The sequence below is a fragment of the Trachemys scripta genome, chromosome 3, assembly GCF_013100865.1.
Source record: "Trachemys scripta elegans isolate TJP31775 chromosome 3, CAS_Tse_1.0, whole genome shotgun sequence".
Taxonomy (NCBI): domain Eukaryota; kingdom Metazoa; phylum Chordata; order Testudines; family Emydidae; genus Trachemys; species Trachemys scripta.
This window is the reverse complement of record NC_048300.1, coordinates 36,277,017-36,291,773: the sequence shown is the minus strand read 5'-3', so window position 1 is coordinate 36,291,773 and position 14,757 is coordinate 36,277,017. Positions and strand designations below refer to the sequence as shown.

The following is a 14,757-nucleotide window of genomic DNA, read 5'->3' as shown; positions in this document are numbered from 1 at the left end:
GAGCAAGGCTGGTTCTTCTTTGAGGAATGTCCCCGTGGGTGCTCCACTTCAGGTTTCCATGCGCCCTGCTCTTGCAATCGGAGATTTGTAATAGCAGTGCCTGGTTGGATCGCGCATGCACTGGTGCCTCTTGTGCCCCCTTGGGAGGTTACATAGTGCTGCACGACCAAGCATCCCTCAGTTCCTTCTCTACCGCCTTTGGCTTGAGTCGGAGCACTTAGCAGTGCTTCTTACTTTTTTTTAGTATAAAATACCTTTATAGGTAAAGCTTAAGTTAGCAATTAGGAAGTTATTTATTCTCACCCTTCCTACTTATTTTATTTTTAAAAAAATATTCTATCCTTATCTCCCTTATTAGGACAATAAGTTTAAGTTTTCTATAGTTTTACTGTTCCCCCCTCTCATTCTGGGACAGAAGACTCTCTGGCATGCCCAGCTCTCCGGGATTCAAATGTCTGACATGCAGGTTGTCAATCCCTATTTCTGACGGACATGCACAGTGTATCCTGCTGTCTTGGTGAGACATACCTCAGAAGTGCTCGCATTGCCATAATCTAAAGGCCAGAACAAGGAAAGCGAAGGATCTATAACTTATGCTACTTATGATGGAAGAATCTCTGCAACCAGCCTCAGATCCCAAGTCAAGGACTCCCTTTGCCATTGGCAGCCTTTGATAAAGGTTCTGCCACAATAGCTCCTACTAAAGAGCATTTTCCCAGGAAGGCTACAAAAAAATGGGCTCAGACTTCACCTCCGTGGGAATCAGCTAAGAAAAAGCACTCCCCTACTGCCGAGACCACATTGGTACCGACGGCGCCCGGTACGTCAGACTCCAAGACACCAGGACCATCCAGTACCACGAGTACCCAGAGAGCAAAAGACACTAAGCAGGCAAGCTCTGCCAGAGGCTCAAAGGGCAAAGTAAAACCCTCTGCCTTGGTACTGATGGAGATGAAGAGACACTTGGTACCAAGCAACACATTGGCACCATCTGCGGTACCTACACTAGATAGCACAAGACCCTCGGCACCGATGGCTACAATTCACATATCAGTGCTACCAGCAACACCGACATAAGTACCACCATTCCTCGTATTGCAGCAATATTCTTAAGACACACAGACCTATTGGTCTCTTCAACACCAGAATCCCTGCTCCTTGGTACCAATAGCACTCCAATTTGATTGGTACCGAGCCACCTGACCACTCCACCTAGCTCTGCTCCCCCTCTCTCCAGTGAGGATGAGGAGGAGGATGAAAGGAAAATATATGCACCTCATCACTCCTCACCCATAACAGAACTGTCCCACCAAACAGGACACCACTCATCTTCAGAGGCAACTAGCTGGTACGGGCACCCATGGGTCCCACCTTCCATGACATTCCCATCAGATTAGCGCTACTGGGACCCCTGGGCAGCATACAGGGCACTATATTACAAGCCCACCAAGATTGAGAGCGCCACGTTCTCCATCATCACCCATACTAGGACCCTCAGAAACCAAGGAGGAGATGAATGAGGAAACTTCAGACCAGGAAGCCTTACCACTGACAAACCTGTCATCTTCATCACCGGACGAAACTATAATGCCTCAATCCCCCACCTCAAGGGACGACTTTAAGCAATTCCACGAGCTCTTCAAAAGGGTGGCAGAGTCCCTGGATATATCCTTAGAGGAGGTACCTGAATCGCAGCTTAAATTACTGGATCTGTTTCAGACATCTACCTTGGCAAAGATAGCATCGTTAATCAGTAGTGCTATCATGGAGCCTGCCAAAAACTATCTGGCAGACCTCAGCAATAGCACCTCCATCATGGAAAAGATCTGAAAAAATACTATGTACCATCTAAAGCAATGGAGTTCTTGTTTACACACCCCACACCAAACTCTGTAGTGGTGAATGCAGTAAATGAGAGGGGAATGCAACACCATACCAGAACAACCCCTTATGACAAGGAATGGAAGAGGCTAGACCTCTTCAGTCGCAGGGCATAGTCATCTGCAACGTTGCAGTTTCGAATAGCTAATTATGAAGCCTTGCTATCAAAATACACACAATATTTTCTAAAATGTCAGAATTTTTTGTTTTCTGGTAAGCTATCAATAAGGAGCAATTCAAGGCCAACATGACCTTCAGTAATCTTATTGCCAGGACAGCACTGCAGGCCTCACTTGACTCCGCAGATATGGCAGCAGGCTCCATTGCAACATCGGTGGTCATGAGCCATGCATCATGGTTCCCTCTCTTGGGGTTCCGGAGAGAGGTGCAGGTAAAGGTCAAGGACCTGCCCTTTGAAGACACAAAACTATTTGCAGCCAAAACAGATGAGTCCCTTCGTATCCTGAAAGATTCAAGGGCAACACTAAAATCCATGGACAGCTATACACCAGCAAATAAGAAACAGGGCAGGTATTATATGCAGAGATTCAGGTCACCACCATCTACACAGCCACACAGGCAAAGACAAACCAGATAACAACAAATCCCAACCCAACCTTCGACATTTGTGGGTTGAGAGGGTTCTGGGTGGGTCAGTCTGGGTGCGGGCAGTTCAGTGGGGGATCTGGATGCGGGGGAGATCTGGATGCACAGGGGCTTGTTGTGGGTTCTGGGTGTAATGGTAATGGGACTCTACAGGGGGGTCCAGGTGAAGGTGGATGGGGCTCAGTGTGGAGGGGTGTCTAGCTGTAGTGGGGATAGAGCTCAGCTAGAAAATCTGGGTGTGGGGGGTCCAGATGTCTGGGTATGAGGGGGTCTGGATGCACGGGGGTTGGGTAGATGGGGGAGCAGCTCCCTGTACAGGGATCCCTCCGCCTGCAGCTGAGGAGCGATGGATGCAGGAAGTGGCGGGGCGGGGGGGGGGGAGTGTAGAGTTTGCAGAGCTCCTACAGCTGGGTGAGAAATCTGGAGGTGGATCTGACATGGCCCTGGATGCCGTGCAGGGGAAAAGGAAGTCCCGTCCTCCCCAGCCCAGCTGGGACGAGCAGCTGAGCCTGGCGCAGGGAAAGAGCCACAAGCTGGGTCTTCCCCAGTCCTGCTCCCTGGCCCACAGTGATTTACCTCTCTGCCAGCTGCCCTGGGCACCCAAAACATACTGCTGGAAAGGGTCAAATGACTGCTCTTGCAGCTTCCCTTTGCTTCCCCATCAGAAAGTCATTTTTCTGCGGAGAAGCAAAGAAATCTGCAGGAAATAAATTCTGCACATGTGCAGTGGCGCAGAATTCCCCCAGGAGTAGCATTTCCTCCGACCCCACTCCTAACCAGGTCATACATAAGATCAGGAGGGACAAATCAGAAGTCATCCTAATAGTGCCTACATGGCCCAGGCAAACATGGTTCCCTTACCTATTAAAGATAGTGGCATGCCCACCTCAAAATCTTCCTCTAATACCTCGTTTCAGAGTAACAGCCGTGTTAGTCTGTATCCGCAAAAAGAAGAACAGGAGTACTTGTGGCACCTTAGAGACTAACAAATTTATTAGAGCATAAGCTTTCGTGGACTACAGCAGAATATAGAATATATATGCATCCGAAGAAGTGGGCTGTAGTCCACGAAAGCTTATGCTCTAATAAATTTGTTAGTCTCTAAGGTGCCACAAGTACTTCTGTTCTTCTTTTTCTCTAATACCTCAGCTCTTCTCCCAAGATGTGGACACATCCACCAACCCAACCTCAAGGTATGGCTACTCCATGGCTGAGAGAAAATGAAGCAACCTGCTCGGAGGAAGTAAAAGACCTCTTATTGAACAGCCATAGATCAAATACAAGAAAGACATATACTCCTAAATGGAAAGGGTTCAGCATATGGTGCCAGAGCAAACAAATCATACCAACATTCTCTCCTTTACCAAGAATATTGGATTACATATTAGAACTAAAAAACTGGGACTCTCCACAATCTCTGTCAAGATACACCTTGCAGCTATCACGGCTTTCCACAATAAGGTGGGTGGGGTCACCATATTTGCCCACCCAACAACCAAACGCTACCTCAAAGGCATTAAGAACACTTACCCTGAAATAAGGACCGCAGCGCCTGTGTGGGACCTCAACCTGGTCTTACGTGGACTTACAGAAACCCTGTTTGAACCGCTGGCCAAGTGTTCTTTACTCCATCTATCTATGAAGATGGCTTTCCTCATTGCCATTAGGTCTGCTAGACGTGTGGGAGAACTAGGTGCCCTAATAGCACACCCTCCATACGCAACTTTCTTTAAAAGATAAAATTACTGTAAGACCACACCCCAAATTCTTACTGCAAGTTCCCCCTTCTTTTCATTTAAACCAACCCATTTACTTACCTGCGTTTTTTCCAAAACCGCATGCAGACAAAAGAGAGGCATCACTCTACACCCTGGGCATCTGAAGAGCATTAGCCTTCTACACTGCAAGAACAAAAACCTTTAGAAAATTACCGAAACTATTTGTCTCTATAACAGAATGATCAAAAGGGGAAACCATCATCTCAAAACAGAGAATATCCAAATGGATATCAGGATGCATCCACTTGTGTTATCAAAAACGTCAGTTACAAGCCCCATTGGGAGCCCGCACACGCTCTACCAGAGCACTTTCAACATCCATAGCCTTTCTCAATAATGTCCCCATTATGGACATTTGCAGAGCAGCAGCTTGGGCATCTGCCCACACATTCACAAAGCACTATGCTATAGAGCAGGGGTAGTCAATTATAGTCAATTATTTTTTGTTAAGGTCCAAATTTCTTGGCTGAAGATATCGTCAAGGTCCAGCCTCCAGAGAAAATAATAATAAAAAAAACCTAACAATAATGATAATAAATAAATGAAAAGATTTCGGGGTCTGTTCTAAAGCATCTGGCGGGCTGGATTTGGCTCATGGTCTGCCTATTGGCTACATCAACAGTCAACATTGGACATTCTGTTTGGACTCACGGTCAATCACGAACACAACTCCAAAGCCCCTCCCTTCCACTGAGGGGCACTGCTCAACAGTCACCTAAAATGGAGTGCCCACAGAGACACTCCTCAAAGAAGAAGAGAAGGTTACTCATCCCATGCAGTAACTGAGGTTCTTTGAGATGGTTGTCCCTATGGGTGCTTCACTACCCTCTCTCCTCCCCTTTGCTTTGGAGTTTCATGCTAGATTTTCTGTGGTAGAGAAGGAACTGAGGCGGCACGAGACAGCAACGGCACATGCATGACCCAACCAGGCATTGCTACTATAAATTTCCAATTGCAAGTGAGGGCACATGGACACACCTAAAGTGGAGCACCAACAGGGTCAACCCTCTCAAAGAACCTCAGTTACTTCACAAGGTGAATAACCTTCTCTTCTGAGACAGGAGTGAGGCTGGAACAGGATGGGAACAGAACCTGTCCTGTACCCAGCTTTGGGCTGGAGCTGTGGAGGAGCAGAGCAGGAGCAGGGCTTGGAGAGACAAGAATGGGGAGACAGTCTGTGGGTGTGGGCATTGAGCAGCCTATGAGCTACTGCTGCTAGATTTCAGAACCAGCCTGCAGGATTCCTCAACCAATCAGGCAGGATGGTCCGTCAGGCAGCCTGGCTGGCTCAGTAGGGTATTAGGAGCACTGAGCAGGTGCAGCTGAGGGCAGTCTCACTGGAGGTTCTGACCTCTTCCTGGAAAATTCAGGCAAACCTAACACAAAATGTAATGGGGAAAAAGTTAGGGTAAGCCTGTCTTTTACAATTTTGCTAGTCAAAAAACAAGGGCAAAAAGGAGTTTGGTACCCAGGAGATTAAAATAATTACTGTACAGATATTTTCTCATGATAATTTAAAATGTGCATATCTGTATTGAAACACTATCCATATTGATTGATATAATATTAGGTATGAATCAGCACAACAAATGGCAGTGACTCAAAAGCTACATGTCCAGAGTTGTGTGTTGAATAATACAGGCCAAAAATTCAAAGTGTGCTGCTTCTCTCCATGCAGAAGGTTTTGTGCACTACTAGTACTGTGAACAAACCACCAATTTTATCCCCATTTGTGAGCACAAATAGTTTTGCTAATGTGGTATATATCACTTGTACACACATAGATCAGGGCCGGTGCTACCATTAAGGCAAACTAGGCGGTTGCCTAGGGCACCAAGATTTGGGGGCACCAAAAAGCGGTGCCCCCAATTTTTTTTTACAGTGTTCCTACGCCCCCTCCCCGACCACGCAATCACCGCTCCACTTCTCCCGCCTCTCAGGCTTGCAGCACCAATCAGCTGTTTGACATCGCAAGCCTGGGAGGGGAGGAGAATTAGAGCGGGGGCGGCGTGCTCAGGGAGGAGGCGGAGCAGAGGTGAGCTGGGGTAGGGAGCTGCTGCATGGCTCCCCGGGGGGGAGCTGCCGTGGGGGGGGGCGCCTCAGGGCGGGGAGCTGCCGCAGGGCGGAGGTATGGGGGGGCGCAAGTTGGAAGTTTCGCCTAGGGCGCGAAACTTCCTTGCACCAGCCCTGACAAAGATTATATTGAAATCCTTTTTGAAAGTTTGGGCCCTGAGATTCAACTTCTTTAGAGCCTGATCCAATTCCCAATGGGACTCCTAACATTGACTTCTATGGGAGTCGGATTGGGCCTTTCATTTGTAATGTAAGTTGTGTGTCTGAGTCCAAACTCAAAAATTTTAACCATTAAACTAAATATATATCACATTAATTAGAAAAAAGGCCACTCATGAAAGCAGAAGTCTCTCACAATGAAGGCCTGAGAGAAACAGGCACATAATTTGCAATTAGATTCAAAATTCTACAACAGGGGCTGAAAACAGTGTTTTGAAATCAGATGAGTAATTATGTTTGAAGAAGTATTCAATGTAGTCTTTTTCCCTGTATTTTTCTGTATACATGAAACTGTTTTTTTCCTTTCTTCTTTCTTTAAAGCGATTAATAGTTACATATGTACACAAAAGTCTGATGACCTTTGGAGGCTACCAAGATGACTTTATGCTGGTAGTTAACAATGCTCAGTCAAAAGACAAGCCAAACGAAAAACTCCTTTTTGCCATGGCAAAACCAAAGGTTGGTACAGTAGCCGAAATCATTTCCAGTGTTTGTTGCCTCTTTGTACTTAAGTACCCTTGTGTATATGCACCTGCTGTGCAGCACCTGCTGTTCAAAACATCCTCCGGTTATTAGCTTTTGCATAATGAATTTAGAGGGGGAAGCAATTAAAAACATAAAAGTCAGTTTTTTTGTTTTAATGACCCTGTCCCCAGAGTTCCAGACTTTACAGACAAGGACAATTAGGGAGATAAAAGACAGGAAGTATATACAGTGCCTAAAAATCAGTATAGCTGCAATTTAAAAAAAAATGTTTGGGTCTCCATTAAAGCAATGTCTCTATTTTATGATGGCCTTCCAAAAGGTTATACACTTCTCCAAAATTCTAGGACTAAGGAACTCTTTTGCTAATATTAGTCTAGACTCTCTCTCACTGCTAATATTGCCTACCAGCCTGAACAAAACAAATAAAAGCAGAATTTCAGCTATGACTAAGGAGTGAAACTTTAGTTTCTATAAGCCAGAACAACCTACCAGTAGGATCATAGTTTCCTGCATATAACTTCAGTTAAAAATTGTGTCTCTTCATAGAAATATGCACACGTGTATGTCAAACAGTTCAAGAAATAGTGATTTTCTATCAAATCATCCCTTTAAAGAGGAATTTTTTGGCGGTTCCATGGAGAAGGCATGGTGCACAGCCTCCCAGATCTTTGGCGGAAAAAAACACAGCCACCTGGGTGTCAGCCCATTTGGACTGCATCTTTAACACTTGTGCAGGAGACATACAACACTGCATAGGAAAAGTTAGGCTGCATGTAGTAAAATTATTCCCTAAGAGACATGTATTGGTGTGTAGAACTTTCTCCTAAAGAAGTGATGGAAACTGAGTTGCTTGAATAATTTAAAATTGTGCAGGACAAAACACTCCATGTACTTACTCTAGGGAGTAATCTTGCATTGGCAGAGAGATAGGCAAGATAACCATAACCCTAACAGGTATTTTTCCCATCTATAATTTCTTTGATAAAATATAAGAACTTATATAAAAATATAATGTCAATCGCTCACTAAAAACTTAGCTATTTCTTCAAGGTCAAAACACAAGTTATATTTTTCCAGATACAGATTATAGTGTGTTTCTTGTTACAGATTCTTGAGATCACTCTACTGATTGCTAGCTATATTAACCACTTCCATCAGCAAAAGGGGGCTGCTCATCATCTCTCTGCTCCAGCACTGTTCTCGCCTCAAACAGGACAGAAAACCAAGGAAATGGGGAGTCAGCCGCTTCTTTCGAACAGCAGACCAACCAAAGGTCCTACTTTGTTATGAAAGGAACAGATAGCTAGGAAAATGTATGCTTTTGGTATGCTTCCTATATTGACTGAACGTCTTTAGATGTGCCAGATATACATTATATGCTAGTTTGTAATACAAGCCAAGAAAGGTGGACTGGTTTCCATTCATTTTAGTTAAAGAGGCCCCTGTTAAAACTCTGCAAACAAATTGCAGGTGGGGCGATTACCCTATCAGATGAAGCTCACCCCATTTCTGAACATGGGTTCAAAAATACTTCCGAAGAGGCTTCTTTTGTGGGTGGAGAGTTGGCCTTTGAAGTGATTTCAGTAAGTGTCAGGGATTTTAAAGACATTTCCCCAGGGAGGACTATGTCTTCACCTCTCCACCCTTATTTTTCAAATTATGCAAGTTGCATAAACTTGGTTATGAGAAAGCATTTTTGTTTAAATGGGAAAACAGATACATGTATTTTCCACTCCCTCACGCCTTCTTGTCTGCAATACAAGCACCTCGGGACACAGTCTAAAGGGGACATTTTTGTGAAAGCCCTTTTAAAAAAGTATTGGCAGCACATCATTGATCATACATCTAATAATTTATTATAAATGTCTTCTCTTATACAACAATTTACTTATGTGAGCCGCAGCAATGGGCTGGTAGTTTCTACACAATTCTTCTTTTTGATTTTCTAAATCTAAATTGGGCATATGTTGTAGAAAACATAGTGGATATTTAAAAAAAAATCAGTTTGGCCTGCTAGTTTTTCCCCTTCTTTAAATAGCATAGTCGAGAAATGAGTAAGTTAGAATTCAAACCACAAACACAATGTAAAAAGCACTTATATGAATAGGTACATGTAAACTTGGAGACAGACTTCATAAAATGTTTGATGTGTATACTGTACAGTAGTATAGCATAGTATTTTGTAAATATAAGCCTAATACAATAAAGTGTTCTACTTGTCATTGTTTTAGCATTTTTCATATTTAATCCATGCCTTTCACACCATAATATTAGTATGAGGGTCTCTTGCCCACTAGAAAAACATTTAAGAGATTCAATTCAAACAAACCATTGACCTTGCAGATATATTTCTTAATTTCTGTTTGCCACTACTGCTAGTTATCAAGGACATTTATCACTTAAACATGAGTTTTATCCCTCATGGTTTATTCTAGAACCTGGAGTAATGTTATAATGCTGAAGATTAATAATCTCCGTTTATGGTATCATTTTAAAAAAGTATGGAATCCATCTCATGGTGCTTGCCCCTTACACAAGGCAGAGCTTATATTCCTGAAGGACTGAGACCAGATTATAAAGGACATAATTTGCATTCTTCTATTTTTAAAAACTGGAGAAAGAGATTAAAAGCTAAATTCATACCATGGATGCTACAAAGCACTTAACAAGACACCTAATTCTTCTGAACACCTTCTAAGTCCTGCTAAATCCACTGGTCTCCATGACTCCTACAGTATTTTGTTAATGGTGCTGAAGGTTAAAGCTCTGACCTGGAAACTATAAACTGAGAATAACTAGCTGAGTCATTTCACAGGCAAAGTCCCCATTGACATTAAGTAAAAAGTGCAGGATCAGCCCCCTACAACCCAGTCCTACAAGAAACACATTCTTAATTATATGTATGTGAATAGTCTCTTTGAGGTCAATGAGCCACACATATCCATACGTGTTTTTAGGATCAATGTCTTAGTAATGAATGTCAAGGAATTCCTCTCATCTTGTTAGTGATATGCAGAAAGAGAAATTTTTTATTTTGAAGAAAAGATAGAACTCATTAAAAAAAATCCAGAGCTCTATTCTAACCACAAAACAGGGCACTACATGTGCAAACTACTTCAGCCTTCTATCTCAAATCATTCTCTCTGCGGCCTGCTGGCAGGTCCTTTGTAACAGATCAGCAACTGTTACTTTATCCCACCAGTGGAAACAAAGTATTCGTCACAAGCCTCTCTGCTGGAATGCATTAAGTCTTCTGTTGTGGGTTCCTAGCATTTGCTAAATTTCAGAAGCATATAATAATGTGGGTATCACAATGGCATTGTATAACTTTATCTTGATTCTTGTATCAGTCTCCTTTTTTCTCCAGATATTTGCCAGTCTCAAAAAGGGCTCCATTTGTCTTCCTGGTTCTTGCTTTCACCTCTTTATGGGGTCGGCCACTGGAACTAATTGTACTTCCAAGATACAGAAAAACTCATTAACCATGCCGTATTCTTCACTGTTGATCACTTAGGCACTATCATTACCGACTTGTCTTTCGATTACTTTCATTTTCTGTTGGCTTATTCTTAATCCTACTTTGGTGGCCTCGCATTTGATGTTGATAGTGGTCTTTTATGTAGTATCATCTTTTATGTCCAATGGAGCAATGTCATCTGCAAAGTTGAGACCTTGAAGTTTTCCTCTACTCCATATAATTCCTATATCGTCCCTTGATGTTGCTTTTCATACCACATAATCCATCACAGTGCAGAAGAGGAGAGGTGTTAAGGTGCATCCCTGTCACATTCCAGTGACCATATCAAACCAGTTGGTCTCTCCACTTTGTCCTTACACAGCATTTTGAATCTTCATACAGATTCTTAGTCAGTACGTCTTAGTACAACTGAAGAACAGTGTTATAATATTTCTCTTCTCTGTCTTTTGAAAGACCACTCCTAAAATCTATATTGTTTAATATTTGACTCCCTCTGCGAGCAGTAATTTACCTATTTATCATTGTACCGGGTAGCTACTACCACAGTTTCCCTCTGCTTGGTTAGGTGAATACAGCCCTCCTGCCAAACTTCAAAAATGACTCTCCTTTCAGGGTGTGACAGTTCTCAGGGTAACAAGATTGTGAGTCACCTTGTTACCTCTGTTTCTAGCTGGAGGGAGTCTGGTCTGTGGTAACTGGGTGTTAGCTACCTAACACCACCAGCCTCTCAGCCACTCAAGCACTCTCCTCTGGGCTATGTCAGCTCTGTCTTTGCCTTGCAGGTTGAGGTGCCCCCTCCCCCAGTTTCCTTGAAGCATTCCCCTATGATAGCCAACCCCTGACACTGGCTACTCACAGAAAGCCCAGATCTTCTGCTCCCAAAGGAACAGTGTTACCCCAGTTTACCTTAAACCACCACTCTTGTATAACACACAGCACTTGTACAGATACAAAAGAAAGTTTATTTAAGAAAGAATAGAGATTCTGTTAGAAATAAGAGAAAATGATGAAAACAAATTGTTACAATACAAACAAAATCATAAAACACTAACTAGGGCCTACATTTATAAGTAGTTACCCTTTCTGTCTAAGAAAGTGGGTTTTCCCCCCAAAGCTCAATCCGTTGTAAAGCTGGCTGGCTTTACAGAACAAAGATCTAATCTTTCATGAAAAATACACCCGCTCAACAACAAGATGTCTCCTCATTGAATGGATCCAGGGAGTGCCTCTTTCTCCCCCCCCGTCCTCCGTGTGACATGGTGCGACTCACCTCTGTGGCACCCCCTGCTGGCTATCCTGGGGATCAGCTCTTTTAGCCAGTGCGCCCTCTTCTGGTGGCATCTCTCCACCATCACTTCTGCTTCAGGGAACCATGTCATGCCCAGGACCGCGGTGTCCTCTTCGTGATACAGCCCTTCGGCTGTGCCGCACTCTGTGCTTCCCACCTTCCACAGGATGTCTCTATAGTCCCTGTCAAACCACTTCTCTTAGTGGTGACTACACTACTACTAAACAGTCTGCTGTTTAGCCACTTCCCCAGTGCCAAGTGGGGGAGATCCGGGCCTGCCCACTACTCCAGCCCTGGGACCAGCCCAGGGACCTGATGGTACGGTTCTTACTGGTACGCCGGACCGGACCAGACCGGTTTACTTTCACCTCTGTCCATACCCCTACATCCTGCTTCTCAGTTCAGACTTGTGCTACAGCTCCACAATAGTTCCCCAGTTTGAGCATTGATTGTAGATCAATATTGGCCAAATATTATATGGGTCATCTGTACAGCCAAATATGCTGTGTGGGGGAATAATTGTGCCAACTGTGTTATATCATTGTTTGGTTCAACATATTACAGATGTACAGGGTAGTAACATATATTAGTAATATAGCTATAAAGCAGGTTGGTTTCAGCCACAAAGGCATGATTAAACTGTTTTTATGCAGGAGGGAGGAGAATTTTCTTCTTGGATTTGGGTGTGTACACAGACTCCAAAACCATGAGACAGTCTCAGGGGAAGAAGAGATTGTTATTTTTATGGGACTCCTCCAGATTGGACCATTTTACATTCTTGTGCTTTCTTACTCCAGGCGTAAAAACCTGGCCCCATTGAGGTCAGTGGCAAAATTCCCATTGCATCTGTTGAAGAGGGCTGTAGCCCATGAAAGCTTATGCTCAAATAAATTTGTTAGTCTCTAAGGTGCCACAAGTACTCCTGTTCTTTTTGCGGATACAGACTAACATGGCTGCTACTCTGAAACCAAAAATTCCCATTGATTTCAGTGGGAATCCCACATATTTATCAGATGACAGAGCAATTTCACTGGAGTAACTTCACATGATGAAAGCACAACCATTGGCAGTGGTTTCTAACCCACTCCTCTAAACACTACTGAACATTTAGTATTCGTTCAAGAGCGCAGTTTAATGGTAACCTCATTGTAGCTCCTTTTGAAGCTTTTTGTGTCAGACTAGTTTATTTAATACAAAAATAGCCATTTTAAAAGGAGTGGGGAATAACATGGCCATCTAAAAATCTCTAGTATATCTTACTGAACTTACTGGAAAAACAATAATTTTATGTATAATTTACCAATGTGTTGTAATGTAACCTGTAGCTCTCACCATGAATTAGTAATTGAAGCACATTTAATTTATGTGTAGAGTATTTGTATTTATTCTTAAGTATATTTAGCACTCACTTGTATAAGGAATTTTTATATAAATTTTAAAGCCTAAAAATAAGGGAACTACCAAAGAGATCTGTCAGATTCTTATGCAAACTCAGTAAAATGAATGCAAACAAAATGTTAGAGTGACATTTGTTTTATACTGGTTTTAATTTTTTTTAAATATCAAGTCACATAAACTTTATGGGTTCTAACAATATAGTGGATATTAAACAAAGAAATTTAAACTATTGAAGCCTTTTGCTAAGCCTTCAATATCTTACACGTCATTTAAAGTTGGTAAAATTAAACTAAGAATACAGTTTTGATGTAAGGGAAACAATGTTTATGTTTTACATAACCATGTAAATCACAGATCTAATCATGTTTAAGAAAGATCAATTATTTCCTGACATAGCGCTAGTTCTATACAACTGCAAGGGGAGTTTTTTGTTTTGTGTTTTAGTTGTTGTTAAAAAGTGAAGTACTGTATATATCTGTTTCTGGAGAACAATGTTGTATGAAGAATTATAGTTATAACATTTTCTCGTGTTTTTTCAAATCATGTTTTATTCCTTTGCAATAAAAATAGTTCTATCAAAAAACCTGCTTATTTCACTCATTCCAGTATTAGGATGTTATCTTGTGAACCAGGAGGTTTAAGTATCCGGGAAAAACACTTCTAAGACTTAGGTAACATTAAGCTAAAAACAATGCTACTGGTATTTATGTAGGCTTGGAAGGATTAGATTTTTATCAAGTAAATGTCAGTAAACATTGATTCCACTGAACACACAAAACCAACAAAATATTTCCATCCATAATAATTGTAATTTACAGATAGGCAAAGTAAGAAAAATGCTTTTTGAGAACTTAGAGTTTTATTTAAGGACATTTAGTTTGTATATTTTGACATATGTTGACAGTTTATGTTTTAATGATTATAAAGCTTTAACTCTCTGAATCCAGCTATCTACAGTCATTAATTATCTGAACCCTCGTTGTCTGATCCCCGCTAACTTCCCACAACTGTGAAATTTAAAATCAATAAAAATAGAAAAAAGTGCTTAAAAATAAACATTGATACTAGCTAACAAAATTATACAGATAAAAATTGAATTCTGCCTAGCCTATATTTATGCATTTGCTTATTTACTGATTTGCATATTTACTCATTCCTGCCCTTTTCTTCAGTTTAACTATTTTGTTATTCTGAAACATGGATTATAGCCATGATTTTCAAAAGTGACTTGTGATTTTTGTCTGCTTCCATTTTTGTGTGCCTAACTTGAAACAGCTTAAAGAGGACTGATTTGCAGAAAATGCACGGCATCCCCCTCTAAAAATCAAGTCCCTATAAAGCATATCAAGTTGGACATTCATCACACTAGTTTTTAAATTCTTGGCCTACATTTTTCTAGCAGCCTAATCAGAGAACCTTTCACCTCCAAGTTGTCAGTTCAAAGCCAGTTCAGTTTAGTAGTGATCAAAAATTCCTATTATTTGATGTCTATTCAGTGCTCTGTATCACATGAGTTTAGTGGTCTGATTAATTCACATAAGAAAAAATAC

The 14,757-nt window shown here is 42.0% G+C and overlaps 1 protein-coding gene across 5 annotated transcripts in view; it reads left to right on the top strand.

Annotated features, from left to right (window-relative positions):
- Positions 1-13,790, top strand: part of PLEKHH2 (pleckstrin homology, MyTH4 and FERM domain containing H2) — a 133,176-nt gene extending 119,386 nt beyond the window's left edge. For all 5 annotated transcript variants that reach the window (XM_034764448.1, XM_034764446.1, XM_034764447.1 and 2 more), the window contains 2 exons: positions 6,879-7,016; positions 8,151-13,790. In XM_034764448.1, coding sequence (XP_034620339.1) covers positions 6,879-7,016; positions 8,151-8,333 — 321 coding nt within the window. In that variant the 3' untranslated portion in view covers positions 8,334-13,790. The remainder of the gene's footprint in view (positions 1-6,878; positions 7,017-8,150) is intronic.
- Positions 13,791-14,757: the final 967 nt, after the last annotated feature.